We start from the raw sequence: 26,819 nt of genomic DNA, 5'->3' as shown, positions 1-26,819 counted from the left end.
CTGGTCTGGGAAGATCCCACATGCCGCGGAGCAACTAAGCCCGTGAGCCACAACTACTTGAGCCTGCGCGTCTGGAGCCTGTGCTCCGCAACAAGAGAGGTCGCGACAGTGAGAGGCCCGCGCACCGCGATGAAGAGTGGCCCCCACTTGCCACAACTAGAGAAAGCCCTCGCACAGAAACAAAGACCCAACACAGCCAAAAATAAATAAATTAATTTAAAAAAAAAAAAAAAAAGAAAGAATTTTACTATTTTGTAACATCTAATGAGTTAATGGATCTAAGCAACAATGTATGCTATGTCAAACTGATAAAAGTATACATGAAGTAGTCCTGCCCACCCTAACAAACAAGAAACAAATAAATCTGAATCTGATCATTTATCTAGACCTATCAATTTATAGGAGATTCAGGGAACAGAGGAACAGGTTAAATGACACCAAGAAGATGCAAACAACAAAATCCAAACTGAGGTACATTCTACAAGACAAATAACCCAGTTTTTCAACAAAACAAATGAGAGGGGAAAAAAGAAGACAGAGAAAAGGTGTGTGGGGGGTGGAACCTACTGCAATTTATGACTGGGGAAATGTGAACTGACTGTGTATCTGGATTATATAAAGAATTACCTTTTAATAAACATGATAGTGATATTTTGTAATGTCTGGAACTTGCTCCAAAATAATCCCAGACAGAAAGTTGGGTGGGTAGGAAGTATAGATGAAAGTAAGATTGCCACAAACAGATAATTGTTAAAGTTGAATAATGGGTGCACATGGGTTTATTTTTGTATATGCTTGAAAGTTTCTTCATAAAAACATTTTTAAAGCCCATTGTAAAACAAGTTTGACTAGTTAATTAAAAGAAAAGAAAGCAACATTGTCTGAAGAATAGGAATAATTAGGAAATCCTGGTGCTCCCATTCTGTATCCTGATCTGTATAATACATAGATAAAGACAGATAGATAGATAGATATAAATATAGTATAAATAGATAACTTACTGATGCCTCCTCCATAGCAGTGTGCATGTGGCTACGAAAACAGGATCGGTCATCATCTTCATCCATATACACTGGTGGTTCATGGGAAGTCATGAAAGTGGAAGGTTTAAAGAGATGCTTATTAAGGGGGTGCTGTCGTCTGCTTGTTGAAGACTAAGTGAGAAAACAAATTTTTAATTGGGATAGTGGACAATCATTAAAAGAATCAAAAATATAAATGCTACTTCCTGCAAGTCTGCCTAATCAGAAGGACTGCACCTCTACCCTTCAGCATACTCTTACGTGGTTGCTTTTTCTATGTTACCTGGATTTTTAAAAAGACAACAAGCCTTAAATAAAAACAAACCAAACCAACAAACAGAAATGTAGGCAGAATACCTACGTGGAGTATAATGGACCATATGTCATTATGTAGCTTATATTTGTATCCCCAACATTTATTACACTCTTGGCATTCACATGCTGAACTCCTCTTAAGGTCATCTTACAGATGATCAAGGAGGATGAAGTTAGCCAAAGCCTTATAACTATACTTAACTATCAAGTAAAAAGAAAATTTCCACAACAGGATCAATGTCTGAAAATAGTATCTAACACTGATTGACTGCTTACTCTTTGTCAATGTCACTTAACCCTCAAAACATTCCTGTAAAGTAGTTATTATCACTTCTAATTTAAAGGTGAAAAAACGGAGGCACGAGGAGGTTAACTTTCTTGTTCAAGGTACTGCAGCTAGGCAGTGGTAGAATCAAGATTAAAAACTAGGCTTCTGTGGAGCCAAAGGCCTCCCTTCGAACCACTATGCAGACTTCCTCTCTTCACTAACAGCACCGCCACAAAGAATAACCTCAGCCACATAGAGAACCATCATTTCATTTCAAAATTCAAACTCTAACCATGTCAGGACTTCCCGGGTGGCACAGTGGTTAAGAATCCGCCTACCAATGCAGGTGATACGGGTTCAAGCCCTGGTCCAGGAAGATCCCACATGCCGCGGAGCAAATAAGCCCATGCACCACAACTTCTGAGCCTGCTCTCTGGAGCCCATGAGCCACAACTACTGAACCCGCATGCCACAACTGCTGAAGCCCACATGCCTAGAGCCTGTGCTCCGCAAGAAGAAAAGACACCGCAATGAGAAGCCCGCGCACCACAACAAAGAGTAGCCCCCGCTCACCGCAACTAAAGAAAGCCTGTGCGCAGCAGCAAAGACCCAACACAGCCAAAAATTAATTAATTAATTAATTAAATTTATTTAAAACAAAACAAAACAAAAAACCTCTAACCATGTCTATGACTGGGCTAGATCTCTGCAGTCAAAATATCTGTCAACTTAAAATTCAGTGCACCCGAAGAAGGGAACACATTTAGGTTTCTTTGGTATTCCTTTTGTTATCATCATCTAGTCTTAGTGGTGAAAACATAAGGTGCACAACACATCTAAAGATAACCTAGAAATCACGAAAATTAAAGCTGTTAAGTTAAATGGTGGTTATCAAAGTTCCAACATTCTGAAGTTACAGGATGAACTCTACATATCTAAGATAGATAATACTATATTTGGGGAGAAAAAAATCCAAAATATTTAAAACATCTGACAAATTAAAACAAGCTTCCATAGCTTGGTAAAAAGAATAAAAACAAAAATTTTAAAACATGGAGCTATACAGACAATATTCTTAATGTAAAATTATGTAAAATAGTTAGTTAGCTTCACTAAGGAAGGGCAACAGCATTAGATCGGCTCCTAGCTTCTCTTTAGGTGAACGGTGGCAGTTGCGCGGGAGCGGAAGTACCCAGATGATTTTCCAAGGAAATGAAAGAAGGCCAATTATGTGCTTTATTTTTTTGCAATTAAAGCAAAAAATTGGCTATAATTCGATGCAGTGTTCTATGTAGGAGAGGGACGGTAGCTTTCTCACTGTACAGAGCAGCAGAGAACAGTGGAAAAGGCTTAGGTGCAGAATCAGAAGATCAGTGATTCCCAGACTTACCAGCTATGTGACTAGACAATTTACTCAGTGTACTTAGTTTTCTCATCTATAAAAAGGTTGTAGAACAGTACCTAGCCCAGAGCATTCAACAGTAAGAACAAAAGCTATCTATTAATATTATCATGAGTAAAGTGAAGGTGATACTACCTACACTTCTAGAATTATAGTGAGGATTAAATATCTTAATAAACATTTCTAACCTTGGATTTATACAGTATATATATAAAACAGAAATTGATTATATTTATTAAAGAATCAAACATCCTAAAAACTTTAACATCACAAAGGCCTTTCTGACATACATACAATCTAATATCTTTCAAATAGCACTCATTCACATAAACTAACCTACTCCTAAGAAAATAATGCATAATCGTCATTGAAACTCACTGAGTAGTAATAATGGAATCCTACCATATATAAGAAAATGTTTAGAGTGAGTCAAATTTTAAAAATAAAATAACCCTGTTCTGATAAATATATAAACTTTTACACAGGAACTCTGACTTTGATGAATTTAATCTGAGATCTAAGGTTTACTTTTACCTATTTTCTTTTTACCTTTTTGGAGTATATATATAAGTTTGGTGTTCTGCCTGGGACTGGAATGCCAGCTTTAGTTAGTTTTATGAAATACTTCTGCACTCGGCTGGCAACCTAAGGAAACAGGACAAGCCTTTTTAACATAATAAATGACAAGACATGCAATACCAGAATAGTTTTTAAAACATACATGTGTATCTTAATGAATAGTAACAACTTAAAATCTACCATAAATCTAGAAATAATTTTAAATTGCCACCAAAGACACTTACGTTTTAAAATATAGACAAAAAAATTGTTAAAATAAATTAAATCTGTTTGATTCCAAAGCTAAACACATTTTCAACTTGTGAACACTAGTGCCTGTAGCATAAAAACACATCTATTAATATCAATGCGAATGTGAAGGAGAAAACTGACAGATATTTTTTTAGAAAGACAACCAGGGAATACTGACTAAGGCACTATCACAAATCTATTAGCACAGTCTAACCAAAAAGCACAAACTGGTGCACTCATTAAACATTCAAGAGACACCAAGTCCATTACTTTTTTATTTTTTAGTAATGATCCAAAGCAGAATTATCTCAGAGTTGTTTCTAAAATCGACAGAAAAATACACAATGTTATTTTTTAAAACTCCACATACTATAGCACTGTGTAGCTAAATATGAAGGGGCAGGTCTACTGATTTTAGTTTCACTATCCTTCATTTAAAAAACCATCAAAAACATGCCAACAATATGGGGCTATCTCCTCAATTACCTGCTTTGCTGTCCTATTGCCCAGTTCATCTGCTATCTTCTGCCAGCGTCGAGATTCTACTTCTTCAGGAGGGTATTTCAAGAGTAGTTGTTCAAGCTTTTTCTAAGCCAAACCAAAGACCAAATTTAAGAAAGTTTAATACTGAGTTTCTAAATAAATACATTCACCTTCCATCTTAAACTATAATACTCCCTCCCCAACTTTGGGGGTTAGGTCAACTAGAAATCCTCATGCTAGAAAAATTTCTAGTGAGGAATTTAAGACTTCACAAGAAAAATAAGATTAGAAAATAAACCTATGAAAGACCTTATAAAGATTTTCTATGCACTTCAGTAAAAAAAGGAAAGCACCCCCAACAAAGAAAATAATTAATTAATATGTTACATATCTTAGTGATTTCCACTGACCACTTTATCTTGCTAGACTATGCTTAGGCTTGCCACTATGGATCTGACAAAACTATGTAAATTCATTTGGACTTAGAATACTAAAAGAGATCTTTTCCTCCTTTGTGTGGTCCTTCATTCAAATATTTAATTTTAATATTCTGACCTATCTCCTAAATTCTCCCAGAGTCCTAAGGATGCAAAATAGTCCAAATGTTAGAAATAAAAGTTTCCTGAAGCTTTTTATAAACTGATAAACTCATTATAGCTGTGGGGCTAATCCTCATATGAGATAGAGATGTGTCTCAAACCTTATCCACAAACAATCCTAGCTATATGCCAAAATGTAAGAGAACACTCTGACCTTGGCTTTGCCAGCTCCCCTCCAAACAAAAACAAGAATTCACTTTGAAGCACAGCTTTACTTGGCTCCAGGTTTTTCTGTCTCACAAAGCTGCATTACAAAAACTTTACTCCATCTGTTTCAATATCTTTTTCAATCCCCCTCCCAAAACCCAGGTTCCTTATTTAAAAATTATCCCCAAAATGGAATTCATATATTCTCAGAATGCGAAATTCTTGAAGTATGCAAAAAGGTATACAGAAACAAGTTTAAATATTTTAAATTCATGGTTAAGAGGGATTACATACAACAATATACACTTTACTCATAATACTGGCTCTAATTTTAACTGCTTTTTTTTTTTTTTTAAACCTACACAATATAGAAATATCTATTACCTGTTCTTCGACAGTCCACAACTGGTTAAATGTTTCAGGTTTGGTATCATCACACAGGCGTCCTCTTATCATCTGCATATAAAACAAGGTTTTTGTCAGAGAGAAAAAACAAAGACTACCCTTTGATATAGCCAAATAACACACAAATTGTGAAATTTTTAATTAATTTCAAAATATGTGAGTAAATTTATTTTTTTAATGTGTACATAATTTATTGCTTACAAAATGTTTTCATGTTCTTTTATTTCATTTGGTTTTATACTCCTAGCAATCTTGAGATATAGGTGACAGCAACTTCATTTTAAAGAAAAAGAAATGTTACTTTTTCTTTTTTTTTTTTTTAATAATCATTGTTATATTGCTTATATTTTATTTGAATTACCTTTCTTTGGTAGATTGCAAATCATCTGAAAACCAAAGAATTCAAAGATTTTTAAGAAATCCATTTTCCAATTAGTGTCTTGTACCTCAGAAGAGTATTTCCATCCCAATCTTTTAAATAAAGCATCACATCCACCCTCACAAACAAAAATGAAGGAAACAAAGCATGAATACATACCAGGTGCATCTTTCTCCTTTGTTATCTATTTATTCTTTACTTTTGAAATATGAACAGTTTTATTTCTAGCCTAAGGATGTGGGGAAACATCTTGAAGAGATCATATGTACTGACTGTTTAGGGCAGTTTTAGAAATAATCATGTACCATATATATTCTTTGCTAACAATGAGGAAATTATACGTGGAATTTTTTCCATAATATTTTTAATGTGCTGGTCTTTTTATTTAAGTAATAATAAAGTAATATCCTAAACGTATGTCTTGCTCATAAAATGGAGCCTAATATCAATTTTACTAAAATGTACATAATATTTTTAACTGGTTACACAGCTCAACATACCCCTATCTTTATGGCTATTGTTTATTTTAAAGAAATGTTACTTTTTCATTCTGAACCCACATGTTTATGAAGTTCATCTAACCAACAGCAGCAAGGCCAGGTTACAACCAGCAAACCCTAGTTACATTCCACTACACACAAAGAGCTCTTATTTTTAGAATAAATACTGTATTATGTTTCAGGCACTGAACTGGGCATGTTACATGTACTACTCATTATATTCCTCACAACAACTCTACAACATAGGGTGATAACAATCACATTTTATACAAGAGGAAACTGCAGCTTGGAGACTTTAATATAGATGACATCTGAAGTTCCACAGCTAGTAAGCGGTGGAGTTATGATTTCAACCCAGCTTTTTCTTAACTTCAAAGTTCATGTTCTCACTATACCTTCAAGTGAAAGACTGCTTGAATTTTAAGAATACAAACCAGCAAAATGTTAAAATGTTTTGTCTACAATTCAAATTTTCCTGCTCCAACACTTTATCCTGCTTACCTGAGGACGACTGTTTGAGCCTTCTGGACCATCACTCAAAGGCAACATAGAGTATGAAAGGGACTCTCCATCCTTCCTAGGATCTAAAGGACTTTTTGGTCTAGCAGGTAAACCTACTAAAAAGAAAACCATGTATAGGATTATTAAAGCAAGACTTTGTCAGGTAGTTCTCTAATTAAATTCATATCACATAATTTCTTACCTTTATCAAAAACTAGCTTAACTCTCCTAGTATGTCTTTTGCGATTTTTAAATTCTCTTTCAAAGTTCCCAAGGCTATTGGTATATTGGTCCCATACAATCTCGGGCAATTGAACAACTCTCTGTGGATATGGAAGCCCTATATCAGCCTGGTGGGGGAAAAAAATGAAAGTGACAAACTAAGTTTAATTCAATAAATTATCAACTACAACCAAATTTTCAGATGACTCCAAATCTAAATAATCATCAACTGAGCATTTCTATTCACTTTTTGAATCCAACAGCCAATGAAGTTAATACAGTCTAAACATTAAATGGTAGAAATGATAGCCAAGTAAAGGAAAATGAACTTAACAAAACATAAGCACTATTTTTAGAGGTCTAAAGCTGAACTATATAAACATACTGTACTTTATCACTAACACACTTTAAACAGAAATAGCACAGAAAGATTTTTATCTCTAAGAACAGCACATGAAATGTGTTTGACTGAAATATAATAGATATGACTTGACACACAGAATTCATTTTTAATGGACCCATGTGTTCCTGACTTATCCATAAAACTACTAATTATTTTCACACTATATAACTCAGCACGTGTACAAAAAAACTTATCACATTTTGAGAATCAAAACTACATCTTTAGTTTACTTGGAATTCAATTACTTTGCCAACCACCTTTAGAGAAGTTATTAGTTGTCATAATTACTAAAACCAGGTCATTATGATCAATCTTTTGATAGGGATTTGGGTTTCATAGGTGGGTGTATTTGTCAGAACTCATATAATGGTAAAATTGGGATTTCTGAATTTCATTGCATGTAAATTTCACCTGAAAAAGTTTTAAAAAAGAATTTTAGTTAACGATATGCATTCTGAAGTGTTTCGGTGTTAAGTGTGTATGTCTGCAACTCTGGAATGCATCAAATGCATTCCATCTTGAAATAAGATAGAATGGTGGATGGAAGGATTGCATAAACATACAATCAAGCAAATATAATAAAATGTTAATGGTAGAATCTGGGGGTGGATGTGTGTGCTAACTATACAGTACTTTCCACTTTTTTGTCTACTTAACATTTTTCAAAATAAAACGTTGAGAAAAAAATCAGGTCATAAATTATGAAATTGGCAAGCAAAATCCACTTTGTGACACAGAATTCTTCATTTTTATTTTGCTTGTGACATATTATATTAGCACCATCATCATAATAGCACATATTAGTCTAAGGTTCAACTTTTGAAAAATTAGAACAGAGTGTCTTTTAAAATAATGATGGTAGTAATATCAAAGAAAGCTAACAAGCCGTAAAGGTTCCCTGCATTCTATATACCAATATATAATCCAAGTTTCCTTAATTTCAATTAGGAGTTTTTAGATGTCCACTAAAACAAAGAGATCTCATGTCAACAACTTAACTACTCTGGTAAACCTAAAGAAAATAGACAATTTAAGCATACATGAGTTAACACAGAAAAACTGAAAAGTCAAACTTCTAAATTAAATCCAGCAGAAAATTTTCTTTCCAAGGAACATAAGTCTTTCATGATTACCAAAGTGTCTGGGATTTAATACACATTTGTACATTTTTGAAAAAATTCTTAAGATAGTCAATATCACATCCCTGTTTCTGAGATAAAGTGGAAAGAAATTCAGTTCTAAACTAAACACAGAAATGGAAAACCAGCAAATAACCAACCACATACGTATCTAGTAAATGTGCATAATTGCAACTTTTTGCCCACCCAAGAACATGAATAAAATGCGATTAAGGTTAAAACACCATCTGTTTTAGTTGAATCAATGATAAGTAAACACTGTAAGTACTGTATCTTTTTGCACCAGCAAATTGTTTCATGACAGCAGTGCAGAATCAATAAATACCTAAGTGGGCCCACTATAACATAGAGGATACAATAGGGTTCTAAAAACTCTAGAAGGTTTAACAAATCAATATATAGATCCTACGTCTATTATGATATTCAGTGTTCTGAAAGCACAGAGAGAAAGGAATGCTTGCCAAGTAAATAACATAACTAGATAAATCCAAATCCAAACAATAATCATCTAAATAAAATGAAGTCCCCAGGGCTGTTCCCTCAACACCTGGTAGACCACTTTTGTGACTCATTAAAAACTAGTAACTAATAACTAAATTTGTCATACTGAACAGGCTAAATTTTTGTGTTGTTTAAGGTGAAAAAGAGGATTCTTTTTCATAGTTTTTCAGTTTTAATCTTTTCAGACAATGCTGATTAATATTTGCCTCTCAAATTTACTGAATAATTAGTGGGCCCCTAGTTCAAGACACATACTATGGCATAAATGCACATCTAGATTATCTCTATGTTTACACACTAAGAAAGTTATAAAAACTTGGATCACTTTCAAATGGTTAACTGCTTAAATATGAAAGTTATGTTTTAAGGAAAAAATAAAATTATAAGGAATTTTACATTAAAATAAAAGAACATTTCAAAATTAAGTAAAATTTATATACCTCATTCTCATAGACTTGGCAACCATAACCTTAAAGACATTTAAAATACAGTTTTTGTTTGTATCACCATTGTTTTCTATCTCACTACGTTCAGAGTTAGAAAAGTAACTCTAAACTAAGCAGTAAATAAATACTAAAGTATTTTTTCTTTTAGCTTCAACAATCTTGAAGTCCTGAAAGCAAAACAGGGAAAATATTTTTAAGATGGGGAAGGAAGAAAGTAACAGAAAAAGACTATAAAAATGGCTAGGAACAGGACATCAAGTTTCTATACACACATCCAATTAAAGCTCCTAGCTATCTTCACTGGGGTATATTTTATTGTGTGTTTGGTGGGGGTGAAGGAAGGCAGTATTCTGCCTTCAGTAATATGGTTAATTACAGAAGGGGAAAAAATTAAACATTTAAAAAAGTATGTATTCATATAAAAAGAATAAACCGAGTTATTACCAAATACATCTCAATAAATCTTAAAAATTGCTCAATATATACCTTCTTCTGGAGTTTTTCCACAAATCCAATGGGATTTTTTAGTGCTTCTCTCTGATGTCTGCCTAAACTTTCAAGGTCCTGGACTGCTTGAGAACGTTGAGCCTCGAGTACAGCAATCGTCTGTAACAGTCTCTGATAACTACAGAGACAAAAAAAAAAAAAAAAAAAAAAAAAAGCCCTCACTAAAATTTTCTAGTTACAACAATAAATAAAAACTGAGTTCAAGCCGTGATCTACTATTAAGTCACACAGTCTTTGTAAAGTTACCTGAAAGAGTTTTAGTAAAACATATTACTGGGAATAAATGAGGTCTTCCTGAGTTACGAAGTACCTAGTCAGAAAATATCAGTTAGAGAAAGCAAAGCCTTATTCTCCCATCTAAAGTTCTTAATTCTTGAACCGGAACAAGTACAGAAAGTAAGAAAGCAAGCATCTTGACTTTCCAGCAATCCAAGTCATTAAGAAACAGCTAAATTAAAAAAAAATTTTTTTTGTTTAAATCATAAGATTTTTAGCACCAGGAGGGATCACCAGATTCAGTCCCTCTGTTGTGCTCTGTTGGAATAAGAAATCTGAGGCAAATTTTCTTGACCAGAGTTACAAGAAACTGTCACATAATTCAGACAGGATCTTAGTTGTCATGGTTCTCATTTGCTCTTTCTGTTATACCTCGATTCTAGAGGAAGTTTACTTCCCTGTCAATTCTTAAGTATTAAACATTTTTACAGAAGAAAGGACTCAAAGATATTTTTTACTTCCCTGCCTATAACAGTCTATTTAGCACAGCTAACGTAGAATTTTACCCACACAAACCTACTCTGTTCATATTCTCCTCCCCCCCACCCCAGTTCAAATTGTCCTGACTCTCTAATGTCTAATTTCACATATCAATACATGTAAGGAAACACGTTAGCACAAAAACCCTGAATACTCAAATATATTTTGCAAAAAGAACCAAGAACAAACCACTCCAAGTTCACTTCAAAATAAGTCACTAGGTCTTTAAAATATTAGTGAAGCACAATTTTTCTTTATGGCTTTGAATAAATTTCATTCTGTTTCCCAACAGACTGTAAACTCCATAATGGCAAACACATCTGAAAAGTCCACTGTTTTGTTTATTCAGTGTGCAGCACACTTCCCAACATATAGATGCTCAGTAAATATTCTTTGAATGAACAAACGGACAGATGTTCCGTGCAATCAAAAGTATACTGAAACTTTTAAGTCTGGAAGTTAGCAAACAAGCAGAAATTTCAAGGGTAAAACAATGCAATTTTGATGTTCACAGCCATGGCGTAACTGCAACAGGACATCCTCTATTAGAACACCGTTTCAGCCCCCTGTCTAAAACATATTCTTATTCTCCCCTTGTTAACTAATCCCTGATGAAATGTTTAATAATCAAGGTAAAAACTCCTAACACTGAAGGGTAAGGCTTCTCTCAAGCTAGAGATACTTCATTCAAAAGTTAGAACTGAATTGGAAAGCAAGGGCTGTACTAAGTTACTCCTGGATCAGTTACAGAGGTTAAGCCTAAACTCACTTTCACTCTGCCTCTGTTTGCTTTGAGGTGTAGGGCGTGTACAAACCTTGACTGTGCTGGTGTTTTCTCACCAGGCAGGCTCACCCACGCTCAATCTTAGGGTGATTGTACTGAGTCAGGTAGAACCTAACTTCTCTATAATACTCTTAACTGCCATATTTCACCTTCAGAACGCCTATTCCATGTAGCTGAATAACCAAAGACTTATCATGGTGTCTCTGTGATATGACTGACCCCTGCTTTAAACAGGAGGACACACTTCTGTATCATCAATATGAAAATGATTATGAGTCTATTAAACTTGCAGCAAACTACTGTAAGCAAGTAACAATTAATGAGGCACAAGTAAGAACAGAGTTATAGGAAAAAACAAGCAGAGGCTTGAAAAAAGTGCTACAGTCAGTCACTGCCACTGGGAAGAAAGGCCTCTATTTGAAGTCAGTAAATTATAACAATTTTTACTGTATGTAAATTATTCCACAATGATTCTGACTTTAAAAAATAATTCCAACAGAGATGACAAAGAAAGTATAACTCTTCACTCCCTATTTTGCTTCTCTTCAATCAAGATAAAATGATTAGCAAATTGAAAGACCTAATATATACATTGGTAAAGACTTAAAAGTCCAGAATAAGTGAAAAGACTGTAAGAAGATTGTGAATTTAAGTCTTCTAGGCCAGCTAATTTGAATAATTTCCTAGAGTATTCAGCGATTTTACCAATAAGATTATCATACATATCCCTAAGCAGAAATGGAGGAAATAAAAAAATGGCATGACATCTAAAACACAGTATAATACAGACAAATCTAATTTCAATCCTACCCATCCACTCACTTCACCTCTAAAAGCAAACCACTGGAATCTGACCCAGGCATCAATCGAGGCAAGATTCATCTGTTCATTAATTTAGGCACTATCCTTAAAAGCTTCAGTAATTATCAAAGTAAATCAGGAATGGAGCTTAGGTATAATAGAGGATCTACTACTACACCAGAGAGGGAGTAAAGGAACTGGATGGGAATGAATGGGACAGGACTGCCATGTTGTGGGGGATGGAGGATGGGCATGTGAGGGTCCATCATACCAGTCTGTCTACTTTTTTGTATGCTTGAAGTTCTCCACAATGAATTAAAAAGAAAACTCCAACTTGAGTTCAAATTAACCGGTGATGTGGCCACTGTACTCTTCCTGGGCTAATCGGATCATACTCGCTACTGTATTCAGCTCTGCTTTGAGAGACAAACAGGTTCATGACCACACAAGATGGATGGGAGACTATGTAATATGAAATAACAATAGTGTCAAACATTTACTGAATGTGTACTATATATATTATACAATGTGCAATTAGTCAATTCTCATAATCAACTTACAAGATAGGTACCATTACCCTTATTTCACAGAGAAGTAAACCAAGGCACAGATCATGGCAGCCATTTGTTCCACAATGTGATGTGAGGAATAATTAGCCAAGAAATGGGAACCTCCAATAAAATATTATTTCAATCTTTATGTAACATGCAGTAATGTGGAAAAGAAAATAGACTTGCTTTATAATGTATAAAGGGGCAAAGTAGAATCAAATTGTGATAAGGCACAATCTGAAGAAAAACCTTTTCTCAGTCAAAACCAATAAAAGATGGTAGGATAGCGCCCAATCACCATAGATGTTCACAGAGATATTTAAAGGAAATTCAAGCATTAAAAAATCCTGAAACTCTTTTACTCCAGTAAAACATGCTGCTTTCAATTCTGCTATTCACTGAACCAAGTAAGAGGATGGAAAGACTGAGGGAAAAAAAAGTATACACTTTTACATGAATGCAAGTAGAGTACAGCTTCCCCACATGGACAACTTTGTATTAAATCTATCAAAATTATTTTTTATCTATTTGTAAAGCTGACTCCAATGCAAAGAACAGCAAGCTTAGCTGTGGCAGATAATTGTTAATTTTATTTCTGTTTCATGTCTTCAACATAAAAAGAATTTTAGCTTGTATACTGAGGAATCACATTTGACTAAAATAGAAATACTCTTCAAATCTACATCTAAGTTACTTTCACTACCTTTCACTCTCTAAGCCTTCCTGAATTCTTTACTCACTTCTGTGAATTTTAAAACATTTATATGAAAGAGTATATTTGTAAAAATACTGATGTCTGAAAGAGGATACCAAGAATTAACAATCTAGAAGTTTAATTGTATTGTCCAATTTCTAGGCAGTGATATTACACACACTATGAGAGAGCGAGAGTGAGAGAGAGAGAGGAGAAAGATTTTATTTCCAAGCAAGCCAGAATCTTTTTCAAGCTGTCAGATTTCAATTCTATTGTGGAAGGTTACATGGCATTTGTAATTTTAAAAAACGAATGGGGAAACTATTCTTTAATTAATTAATTAATTTATTTATTTTTGGCTGCTTTGGGTCTTCATTGCTGCACACGGGCTTTCTCTAGTTGCAGCAAGCAGGGGCTACTCTTCGTTGTGGTGTGTGGGCTTCTCATTGCGGTGGCTTCTCTTGTTGTGGAGCATGGGCTCTAGGCACATGGGCTTCAGCAGTTGTGGCACACAGGCTCAGTAGTTGTGGCTCACGGGCTCTAGAGCACAGGCTCAGTAGTTGCGGCGCACAGGCTTAGTTGCTCTGCAGCATGTGGGATCTTCCCAGACCAGGGCTCGAACCCGTATCCCCTGCACTGGCAGGTGGATTCTTAACCACTGCGCCACCATGGAAGTCCCTGGGGAAACATTTTTAAAAATCTAAACTGAGGGTTATTCTGCCCCTAAAACTGGCTTGATTATTCAGTCATTAAATAGTGTCACTAAAGACCCCACCATCACCAAAAAAAAAAGGAAAGGAAAAAAAAAAAGCTATTCTAGATCAGGAGTCTACAACCTATGGTCTGCCTGTTTTTTTAAATAAAGTTTTATTGGAATATAGCTACCCTCATTTGTTTACACAATGTCTATGGCTGTTTTCTAGCTACAATGACAGAGTGGAGTAGCTGTAAAGTGGAGTTGATCCCCAAAGCCTAAAATATTACTATCTGCGCCTTTAGGGAAAAGTCTGCAAGGCCCTGTTCTAGATCAAAAGATACAGAGACATGACAACCAAACGTAATGCATAATCTGAGATTAGCTCCCACAGAGGGAAAACGGACATTTGGGTGTATAGATGGAAAATTTTTAATACATTGCTGTTTGTATCAGTGCCAAACTGGTGTAATAAGGTATTTAACGTGATGCAGGAGAATGCCCTTGTTTTTAGGCGACATATACTAACATATACGGGTGATAAGTCTACAACACACTTTAAAACAGCTTAGCAGGCACTCCCCTAGAGTTCCAGTGTCTGCGCTCCCAATGCAGGGGGCCTGGGTTCGATCCCTGGTCAGGGAACTAGATCCCACATGCCACAACTAAGATTTCGCATGCCACAACTAAAAGATTCCGCATGCCGCAACGAAGATCCCACGGGCCTCAACTAAGACCCGGCGCAGCCAAATTAACTAACTAATTAATTAATTAATTAAAAACCGGCTTAGCAAAAAGAAAAGTTTTATAGTATATGAGGTGGGAATGAAGAGGAGGGGGAAAGAGTAGCATGATTATTATTAGCTGGAACACTAAGCTTGATTAAACACACTGAAAAAAACTAGAGGGAGTATCATGACATAATAATAAATCTATTAATTTATACTGTAAGAAGAAAAGGAAAAGGGGTATACGAAAAACTTACAATCAGATGACTTAACTAATGTTTTCACATGTGTGCACAAATGCACACTTGTATGCATTGTGAGTAGAAGGAAATAAGAAAAAGAAGAGCAAGATTTATTATAGATTTTATTTTCAACAGGACAAAGTTATGTAAAGCAAATTGGCTCTCAAAAATAACAATAACATTTTAACAAAATTTTAAATAATAACAAATTTCATCATAGCAATCTACCAGGGTAAAACAATTGAGGGAGGAGCCTCGATTTACTCTAACTATACAATTATCTTAACTAAGTGTGGCATTTTCTACTGTCTGCAAAATACTGAGCTCACCAAGTATATACATGATTGAACAGAAATTACTTTTATGAAAGTAGAACACACGGTTTTTAAAATTATTGTCTTCCTTCACGAAGGATTTGAAACACTAAAACTACAGGATTTGCAAATTCAATAATTCACAAATGGTCTTTCTCACTTTTCATTAGAGAATGATCAAAAAGACTTTTATGAAATTCTGTGTTAAGACAGAAACTAATACCTCAGCTCCTGAGAGTACATCTTTCCAGATATAAAGATCAACCCTGTATTGAAAACAACTAAAAATGCTGAATTAAAAACAAATAAAGAGGGACTTCCCTGGTGGTACAGTGGTTAAGAATCCGCCCACCAATGCAGGGGACACGGGGTTCGAGCCCTGGTCCGGGAAGATCCCACATGTCGCAGAGCAACTAAGCCCGTGTGCCATAACTACTGAGCCTGTGCTCTAGAGCCTGGGAGCCACAACTACTGGGCCCACACAACCGTGTGCCGAGAGCCCATGCTCCACAACAAGAGAAGCCACCACGATGAGAAGCCAATTCACAGCAACGAAGAGTCGCCCCTGCTCACCGCAACTAGAGAAAGCCCATGTGCAGCAACAAAGACCCAACACAGCCAAAAATTAAAAAGATAAATAAATAAATAAAATAAAAATAAATAAATAAATAAATACAAATAAAGAAAAAACCATGTACTTTTTTATTTTAAAAGCACAGAAAAACCAGTAAGATACTAAGACTTTTTATTAACAGGCCAAAATCTAAGTGAAGGCATAAACTGGGAGAATCAAATGCAGCACAACACCACTTTGGCCTTGAGGGCAGGTACTTCACTTGGTCAGGGAACAGAAAACAAAGCCAACAAGGTAGGAAGTCCAATAAGAGACCCTCTCCCATCAAGGTGTGACTCTACCCCCCTCACTCCCACCACCCCACAGGAGACTTGCTTTGGGACTCAGGAACCAAGTACATAAAAATTTCAACCATAAAAAGCTGTTACCACAGATAGTCCTTGTATATATTTGCTGCCCCAAATCATATTAACTGCGTGGCCTAAAAGAACTGAAGCCATGACTATCATTTAAAGCCGTCATTCTGGACTGGTATACACACACCCATCCCCACCAACATACCCACAGAAGTGAACGCAATTTTCTTGGGAGGAATACAACTTTATTGCTGGCCTCAAAGATAACTAATAAATAATTTTCCAAAGAAAGTGAACAGCTCACATTTTAAAATTATCAAGCATACAGGAAAACTAGACACAAAGAATAAGAATAAAACACAAGCTTGAAAATAGCTATAGGGAATAGGAAACTACAAAAACTGAGTATATAGCTTTGAAAAGGAAGCAAATTAAAATTCTAAAAATATAATAGTTAAAACTAAAAGCTCAACAGGCACAAACTTTGGCTTCCAGAAAAATGTAGATTAGGCAAATTCAGAATAAACCCTTCATTGAAGACAAGCTGAAAAAAAATATGTAAAAACTCTGAAAAGCATCAATGAGCTAACAGAATCATAAGTATTATCAGGTCAAGATCCATGAGAAGACAGAAACCAGAAAGTGAAACTATGTTGTGGGGCGCTTTTGCCCAGAAACAATTTACTGATCCAGAAGAGGAGATTGAGAGACTTCTGATAGCTTAAAATGGAAGATCAAGCTGGAGTCTAGGGCCTACCAAGGGTGAGGCTCTGGGAAATCAGCTTATGCTCTGGCCTGGGATCCTGAAGGGCTACACCCTAGGAATAAGGGTGAACAGGAAGTAAAAGGCCCTCTCAGAGAAGACCAGAATATCTTAGTTTGTAATTAACTAGTAACGCTGAAGATGCACATACCCCAAGACTCAGACATCCCATATACAGGAATGTAACTTCAAGAAACTCTCAAATATACACAGCAGCATATATTTTGGGCAGCCTTATTCATGACAACTCCAAACCAGAAACATCCCAAAGGTCCATCTAAGCAGAATGGATAAACTGTGATAAGGGTATACAATGGAATACTATACAGCAATGAAAATGGACAAACTACATCTATTTATACAACACAAATGAATATCACAAACATAATGTATCACAAAAGAATACTAAACTAAACTTCATTGTTTCTGAATACATACATAGGTGGTAAAACCTTTTAAAATAGCAAAGAATGATTTTCACAAAAGTAAGACAGTGGTTATCTCTGAGAAGAAGAAGGGGGTGTAACTGAGGAACTATTCACAGGGGACTTCTGGAGTGCTGTCAATATTGTATTTCTTAACCTAGACTGTGGTTAAACAATTATAGGCTTTTTGATTCCATAACTACTCTATATCTGTATGTAAATACTTCATTACTGTTATATGCATGAGATATTTTACCTTTTTTTTTTTTTTTAAGGGAAAGTTTTCTAGGGAGACAATGTTGCAGAGAGATCACTTCTACTCTTTTCTAACTATTCAGGATTCACATAGGAGTCCTACTTCAAGTCCAAGCTCCATCAGCAACTAACTATGGGACCTTATTCAAGTCATTAAAAATTGGGCCTTAGCTTCCTCAGCTATAAAATGAGAAGAATGGACCTGATCAGTGATTGCAAAAACTTTTTTCAAAGTGAAACATTCTAGGATTATAAAACACTTGTTCAATTCTGGTCAATCATTATTTTATGTTCTTCCTGAGTTAAAAATGGACTCAGTTTATACTGTACACATAAATACAGCATTAAGTCACTGTTGACTTCATACAGAACATATCTAAGACTTGGGTTCATCAGCTCTGCCCATAGTGAGGAGTAAGTGCTCTCAAAGGAGAAGGTATTTTAAAAGATCTAAGGAGTAAGTTTTCCCTACAATGCAATGATACGTTAATGGCTTTTCTCTCAAAGAAGCTACTTCCAAAAAGAAATTACCTGGAATATGGTGGCTGTGGTTTATGAAGAGACTGGCTATTCCCTAAATCACTGAATAGTATACTTCCTGAAGGTGGGAATTGTTAGGTACACCTATCCCTCTAGTTTTTAAAATATATGTCTTACCTCATTTATTACATTATACAATCCTTGAGAGAAAAGCCATTTTTCTACTTCTTTAATACTGTCCCATAGGATATTAAGGTTCACAAGACATAGAAAGTGCTCATAAAGATGAAAACAAATAAACAAAAACCACAAGAGAAAATATGATCTGAATAGTTATTTGGATGGATGGCTTTTCAGTGGTTAAACAACTGTTTACAGAACACTGTTTCAATGGTGTATATACGTTCTTGTGATTTCTTTAGATATGGTAAAGGTACATATAGCCTCAATCCTTTCAACAGTTAAGACTCAGATGAACACACAAAAGGTATACTTAAGCAAATTCATGGATGACATGAAGCTGAGAAGGACAGCAAATACTTTAGATGAAAAAAAGTCAGGATTAAAAAATAACAAGCAACCTCTAGAAAACTAGACACGAAGAAATTTAACTACATAAACAAAAAATCTGGAATTGAACTACAAAATAACCAGACAAGTACAGGATGACATGAAGTTGCCTTAACAGGCATAAAAAACTGCGAGCCTCCCAGTTGATCCTAAGTACAATTATGAGGTTGAAGTGTGAAGTGGCTGCTCAAAAACATATATTAGCTTGAACTTGTATGAACCCAATCAAACACTTAACCAAGCATGCTCAGTGTACAAAGAGCACTACATCAGCTGTTCCTGAAGGATACAAGTATAATTGACATGCAGCCCTACCCTTAAGACCATCACAATTTAAGTAAGAGGGTGTTCATATGTATGTTGGTAGTTGCTTATTTAAATACTGAAAAAACAAGAAAGCTTATAAAATTCCTAGTCAATTCCTAAAATTTGCAAGAATTATAGTGATTAATGTACTGTAAGGGAAAAACACATAGGTAAAAGTTGACTAACCATGATGAGCTTATAAGCATGAAATGAACAAAGTTATCATTCCTGGGAAACCCAAGCAATATTTCATACAAGAAGCAAAAATCAAGTTGAATTCTGAAAAATATGTGGTATTTTTAAAGGAAAAGGGAAAAGGAGGTTAAGATATTATAGACAGAATAAATAGCGCAAGAGAAAGCACAGCGGCAGGTTAAGTGTGTGTTAAGTTGAGAGAATAGTGATAGTATGAAGAATATAAAACATAAGGACAAGTTGAAAACACAAAATAAAAAGTCTTTAAATGACTACTAGAAAGAGCTGTAGATCTGATGGGACAAAGAGATATGGTTTCTAGTCCCATTCTGACAAGCTGTGGTCAAGATCAAATCTACTAGCCTGTATCATATCAGGCCTTCAGTTTCTTCTTGTACTGATACAAAATAAGACTTTCTAAAATCACTTTCCACTTCTGTAATTCCCAGAAAGTACCACTTGAGCATCTATATTCAAAAATGCAACAGAAAGCAACTGGAAGTTTTGAACAATGATATAAGAAAGCATTTGCATTTGGAAGGTTAACATGGCTGCAACGTGTAAGATAAACTTGAGAGAAATGAAAATGGCAATGGAAACCACATAGAAAGCTATGTGGCTAGTGTATAACATTACATGCTAAACACCGTATTTTACACTGACATATACCCAGAAGTTTTTAACCAGCTAGGGTTCTGAAAAGTTAAAAGAAAGTAGTTGGCAGAAGACAGCACATTAAAACTGTCTTCAAAATATGAGAGCTTGTTACGTAGAAAAGGGAAGAGACATATTCTAAGTCACCCCAAAGTCAAAATCACATCATTCAACAGAAGTTCTAGGGAAGAACTTCAAAACAAGGAAAGATTTCATAAAGCAGTGAGTTCCCTGTCACAAGATAAGTTTAAATAGATACTGAATGATCACCATCAAAGGACACTGTACAGGTGTTATAAATTTGGCAGAAGTTTGGACTAGGCTTTCTTTCATCAAGGACACTCCAAAATAAGTTTCTAAAGATACTAGAAAGAGTGTTAAAAATAAATTTCTTCAGTCTCAAAAGGCTATATGTTATGATTCCAATAGTATTACATTTTGTAAAAGATAGAACTACAGACATAGTAAAGAGATCAGTAGTTCCCAGAAACTCAGGGGAAAGGAGGAGGGTTGAGTACAGGACACAAAGGTAATTTTTTTTTTAATACCAGTGAAATTATTCTGTGTGGTACTGTAATGTTGGATCCATGACATTATGCATTTGTCAAAAGCATATAAAACTTTAAAGCATAAAGAATGTACCTTAATGTATGCAAATTTAAAAAAAATCATTTAGTAGGTCAGGGGACCCTAGGAAGGAATATAAACTGTGACACAAGGATCTAACTGTACAATAAATGCATGAAACAACCTCACTAAAGCGGGTAGAAGGAAAAGGTCCTGACCTAGGTAACTCTGGAAATGAGCAGCATCTCAAGGACAAAAGGTAAAAGGAACTTCACATAAGCACTATATTCTGCCTGACATAGTTATTTCCCATAGAAGTAAGAGTTAACTATTCTAATACCGCTATACACATATAATGGAATTAAACAAATAAATGGGTGGTGGATGGCCAGGTTTGCTAGTGCTGGAGAATTTACAGATAAATAAGGGGAGGAGCTAAAAGGATCCATATGGTAATATAATGAATTCGAGATAGACTCAAAGTATGAACTCATGTTTAGCTTTGTATATATACAGATGATTACATATAGAAATATTTATAGATATGTGTATATACACAGGTTAGTAAACACACATATATTTTCTTGTCAGCTGAGACGGATAAATAAAGGCAACAACAACCCCCAGCAGCCAGCACACAGAACCCAAATATTGACTTCTAACACTGTTCTGCTACGAAGGGTAATGGGGTTCCTTACAGAGAAGGCTGATTCTAGGACTGGGGCAGGAAATACACAAGTTGAATCTGGAGTATTTTAAAGTGCCAGAAAGTAAGAAAGTGCTTGAAAAACAAACAAACAAATACATAGAACAAAAATACACCACCTTAATGGGACACAGGAGCCAACAGAAAGGTTCCCAATGGCCAAAGCTGGAACAATTTGAGCAATAAAATAGAGTGGTACTAAATTATACCCAAAGTATGAAAGTAAATATTTATGAGTCTATACTTATATAAATAAATGACTGAAGGAAGAATGAGGGAGAGTGAGAAGGAGGAAGCGAGGGGGGAAAGGAGGAAGGGAGGGAGGGGGAGGAAGGAAGGGAGGAAGGGAGGGTGGGGGGAGGGAGGGGGAGGAGGGAAGGAAGGAAGGAAGGAAAGAAGGAAGGGAGGGAGGGAGGAAAAAAAAAGAGAAAAAAAATCTCCCATGTAGAAGATTTCCAAATAATTTATGGAAACACTCTGCCCTCAAGGAGAGAGAACATAACTCCCCACTCCTTAAGTGTAGGCTGTGCATAGTGACTTCTTTCCAAAGAATAGAGTACGGAAAGTGGAGAGTAACCTTACAGTGGAGAAACCTGACAAATACTACCAGGTGATCAAGGTCAACAACTGCAATAAATCATAGTAATAGTATATCCCTTGGGAAGAGCTAAAATTGCCATTATATGCAGATGACATGATACTATATATAGAAAACCCTAGACTCCACACAAAAACTACTAGAACTGATAAACAAATTCAGCAAGGTAGCAGGATATAAGACGAACATACAGAAATCGGTTGTATTTCTTTACACTAACAATGAAATATCAGAAAGGGAATGTAAACAAACAATCCCTTTTAAAATAGGATCAAAAGAAAAAAAAGTACTTAGGAATAAACCTGACCAAGGAGGTGAAAGACTTAAATGCTGAGAATTTTTAAACATTAATAAACATTAATAAAGGAAACTGAAGATGATTCAAAGAAATGGAAAGATCCCATGCTCTTGGACTGAAGAATTAATATTCTTAAAGTGGCCATACTACCTAAAGCAATCTACAGATTTAATGTGATCCCTAACAAATTACCCATGACATTTTTCACAGACCTAGAACAAATAATCCTAAAATTTCTATGGAACCATAAAACACCCAGAATTGCCAAAGCAATCCTGAGGAAAAAGACCAAAGCAGGAGGCATAACCATCCTAGACTTTGGACAATATACAAAGCTTCAGTAATCAAAACAGTGTGGTATTGGCACAAAAACAGACACATGGGGCACTTCCCTGGTGGTCCAGTGGTAAAGAATCCACCGTACAATGCAGGGGACGGGGGTTCGATCCCTGGTCAGGGAACTAAGAACCCACGTGCCACGGGGCAATTGAGCCCACGTGCCACAACTACTGAGCTCACGGGCCCCAACCAGAGAGCCTACGTGCCGCAAACTACAGAGCCCATGAACTCTGGAGCCCAGATGCCACAACTACAGAGCCCACACTCCCTGGACCCTGCACGCCACAACTACAGAAGAGAAAACCTGTACGCAACAACTAGACAGAAGTCCACATGCCACAACGAAGAGGCTGCACGCCACAACGAAAAGATCCTGCATGCCTCAACGAACATCCCGCATGCCGCAACTAAGACCCAACGCAGCCAAAAATAACAAATAAAATAAATAAATAACAAATCTTTAAAAAAAAAAAACAGACACATGGATCAATGGAACAGAATAGAGAGCCCAGAAATAAACCCACACGCATATGGTCAATTAATCTTTGACAAAGGAGGCAACAATATACAATGGAGAAAGTCTCTTCAGCAAGTGGTGTTGGGAAAGCTGGATAGCTGCATGTAAATCAATGAAGTTAGAACACACCCTCACACCATACACAAAATAAACTCAAAATGGCTTAAAGACTTAAATATAAGACATGACACCATAAAACTCCTAGAAGAGAACATATGCAAAACATTCTCTGACATAAATCGTACCAATGTTTTCTTAGGTCAGTATCCCAGGGCAATAGAAATAAAAACAAAAATAAACAAATTGGACCTAATCAAACTTACAAGTTTTTGTACAGCAAAGGAAACCATAAACAAAATGAAAGGACAATCCGAGAAAATATTTGCAAATGATGCAAATGACAAGGGCTTAATTTCCAAAATATACAAACAGCTCATACAACTCAGTAACAAAAAACAACCCAATTGAAAAATGAGCAGAAGACCTAAACAGAAGACATACAGATGGCCAATAGGCACATGAAAAGATGCTAAACATCGCAAATTATTAGAGAAATGCAAATCAAAAATACGATGAGGTACCACCTCACACCTGTCAAAATGACCATCATTAAAAAGTCTACAAATAAATGCTGGAGAGGGTGTGGAGAAAAAGGAAACCTCTTACACTGTCGGTTGGAATGGAAATTGGTACAGCCACTATGGAAAACAGGATGGAGGGCCCTCAAAAAACTAAAAATAGGGTTGCCATATGATCCTGCAATCCCACGCCTGGGCATGTATCTGGAGAAAAACATGGTTCAAAAGGATACACGCACCCCAATGCTCCTTACAGTGCTGTTCACAATAGCCAAGACATGGAAACCACCTAAATGTCCATCGACAGATGAGAAAGGATATATGCACCTCAATGTTCCTTGCAGTGCTGTTCACAATAGCCAAGACATGGAAACCACCTAAATGTCCATCGACAGATGAGAAATGATATGTGCACCTCAATGTTCCTTGCAGTGCTGTTCACAATAGCCAAGACACGGAAACAACCCAAATGTTCATCGACAGATGAATGGATAAAGAAGATGTGGTACATATATACAGTGGAATACTACTCAGCCATAAAAAAGGAATGAAATAATACCATTTGCAGCAACATGGACAGACCTAGAGATTATCATACTAAGTGAAGTCAGAAAGAGAAAGACAAATACCATACAATATCACTTATATGTGGAATCTAAAATATGACATAAATGAACTTATGTATGAAACAGAAACAGACTCACAGACATAGAGAACAGACTTGTGGTTGCCAAGGGGGAATGGGGGTGGAGGAGGGATTGGGAATTTGGGAATAGCAGATGCAAACTATTATACAGAGAATAGATAAACTATTATATAGAGAATAAACAACAAACTCCTACTATATAGGGAACTATATTCAATATCCTGTGATAAACCATAATGGAAAAGAATATGAACAAGAATATATATATGTATAACTGAATCCCTTTGCCATAGAGTAGAAATTAACACAACACTGTAAATCAACTACACTTCAATAAAATAAATTTTTTTAAAAACTAGTATTTCCCTTGGTATGAAATGACAAAAATGGCACTTTACCTCTGTGGTCTTCCTCCCAAAAACCCACAACCCCAGTTTAATCAAGAGGAAAACATCAAACAAATTCCAATAGAGAGGAATCTATAATACTCCACTGGTATCCCTCAAAACTGCCCAGGTCATCAACAAGGAAAGTCTGAGAAACTGCCACAACCAAGAGAAGACTAAGGAGACATAAAAACTAAACGTAATATGGTATCCTAAGTGGGATTCTAGAACAAAAAAAGGACATTAGTTAAAAATTAAGGAACTCTGAATAAGGTATGGACTTTGGTTAATAATAACATTGATTCATTAATTGTAATAAAGGTAACATACTAATGTAAAATATTACTAATGGGGGAAATTGGGTAGGGAGTGATGGGAACTCTCGGTAATATGTTCTTGATTCTTCTATAAATCTATAAATCTTTTTAATAAAATAAATTTCTCAACCTTCCCTATAGCCATTATTCCTTTACTATCTTGGAATAGCAAAAGGGAAAGTATTTGGTTGAAGTATGTATTTAAGATTCCACCAGTTGAAATATCAAAATTTAAGACATCCCATCTAATTATTTTAAAATTAAAAATTTTATGTTAGCAAATTATCATTTATTTTGGGTTAAACTTTACCACATAGAGATATCATTTTAATGATTCTAGAACTTGCCAAGTTATAAATAATTGTCAGCTGCTATCTCTGCTCCATATATTTGTTGAAAACACCTTTATAGTATTAATTTATTCTGCTTAAGAGTGATCACTGCTAGAGTATTTCAAATGTAAAATCTTTGTCCAATAAATCTAATCTCTAGACCTACTACAGTTATTCAACTTAGGCTACTGAGTAAGCACAACTCTAGTCTTTTAATTTTAGTGCTTCAGCATAGTAGTGACATTAAAATAAACACCATTATGCCTGACCTAGCTACTACATACTCTTAAAAAACACATTCTGGGGACTTCCCTGGTGGCACAGTGGTTAAGAATCTGTCTGCCAATGCAGGGGACATGGGTTTGAGCCCTGGTCCAGGAAGATCCCACATGCCGCAGAGCAACTAAGTCCGTGTGCCACAACTACTGAGCCTGCGCTCTGGAGCCTGCATGCCACAACTACTGAGCCCACATGCTGCAACTACTGAAGCCCACATGCCGAGAGCCTGTGCTCCACAACAAGAGAAGCCACCGCAATGAGAAGCCCGCACACCGCAATGAGAAGCCCGCGCATCGCAACAAAGAATAGCCCCCGCCTGCTGCAACTAGAGAAAGCCCGTGCACAGCAACGAAGACCCAACGCAGCCAAAAATAAATGATTTAAAAAAATAAAAAATACATTCTGATGGGGAGGCTGCAGGGAGGAAAAGTTTAAAAATAATAGTTCTTCCAGTTTAATAATGGTAGATGTTTTATAAAACAGTATTAGGGACTTCCCTGGTGGTCCAGTGGTTAAGACTCTGTGCTCCCAATGCATGGGGCACAGGCTCAATCCCTGGTCAGGGAACTAGATCCCACATGCCACAACTAAAAAAATAAGATTCCACATGCCACAACTAAAGAGCGTGCACACCACAACAAAGATCCTGCGTGCTGCAATTAAGACTCAGTGTAGCCAAATAAACAAATAAATATTTTTTAAAAAACAGTATTAGACCAACTTTAGCATTTACAACACAGTGGTTCGTAAAGTATATTTATGAGTGGTAAAAAATGTATTTAGGTGTATATGCATCTGTTAAGAACGCAATTTACATAAAATTTTAAAATCACAAGATGGAATAAAAATTTTTTTACTTCTGTATTGATATTGCTACCTTATAATCTCAATATACTACTATTAACTTTACTCTTTGCACAGCTATTGTTACCTTCCTTGTAGCTCTCATTTCATGAATATTTATTGAGTATATATTAGTTATGTTAACATATGTGATCATATTTATCCTTGATCAAAAAACGTTTGAAATAGGTATTATTACCACGTTACAGATGACATAACTAA

The 26,819-nt window shown here is 35.7% G+C and overlaps 1 protein-coding gene across 10 annotated transcripts in view; it reads right to left on the bottom strand.

Moving 5' to 3' along the window:
* The window catches only part of ZZZ3 (zinc finger ZZ-type containing 3), a 110,251-nt gene that overhangs the window by 9,538 nt on the left and 73,894 nt on the right, over positions 1-26,819 (bottom strand). For 7 of the 10 annotated variants that reach the window (XM_082419175.1, XM_082419169.1, XM_082419166.1 and 4 more), the window contains 7 exons: positions 10,029-10,167; positions 7,034-7,181; positions 6,832-6,947; positions 5,431-5,502; positions 4,304-4,405; positions 3,557-3,652; positions 1,002-1,154 (listed from right to left, as the gene is read on the bottom strand). In XM_082419175.1, the coding sequence (XP_082275301.1) occupies positions 1,002-1,154; positions 3,557-3,652; positions 4,304-4,405; positions 5,431-5,502; positions 6,832-6,947; positions 7,034-7,181; positions 10,029-10,167 (826 nt within the window). The remainder of the gene's footprint in view (positions 1-1,001; positions 1,155-3,556; positions 3,653-4,303; positions 4,406-5,430; positions 5,503-6,831; positions 6,948-7,033; positions 7,182-10,028; positions 10,168-26,819) is intronic. The other 3 variants (XM_082419172.1, XM_082419173.1, XM_082419174.1) reach the window with 2 other exon arrangements.

The sequence above is a fragment of the Balaenoptera physalus genome, assembly GCF_965194825.1.
Source record: "Balaenoptera physalus genome assembly, chromosome: 1".
Classification (NCBI taxonomy): domain Eukaryota; kingdom Metazoa; phylum Chordata; class Mammalia; order Artiodactyla; family Balaenopteridae; genus Balaenoptera; species Balaenoptera physalus.
Note: the sequence above shows the minus strand (reverse complement) of the source record. Positions and strands in the feature narration are given on the sequence as shown.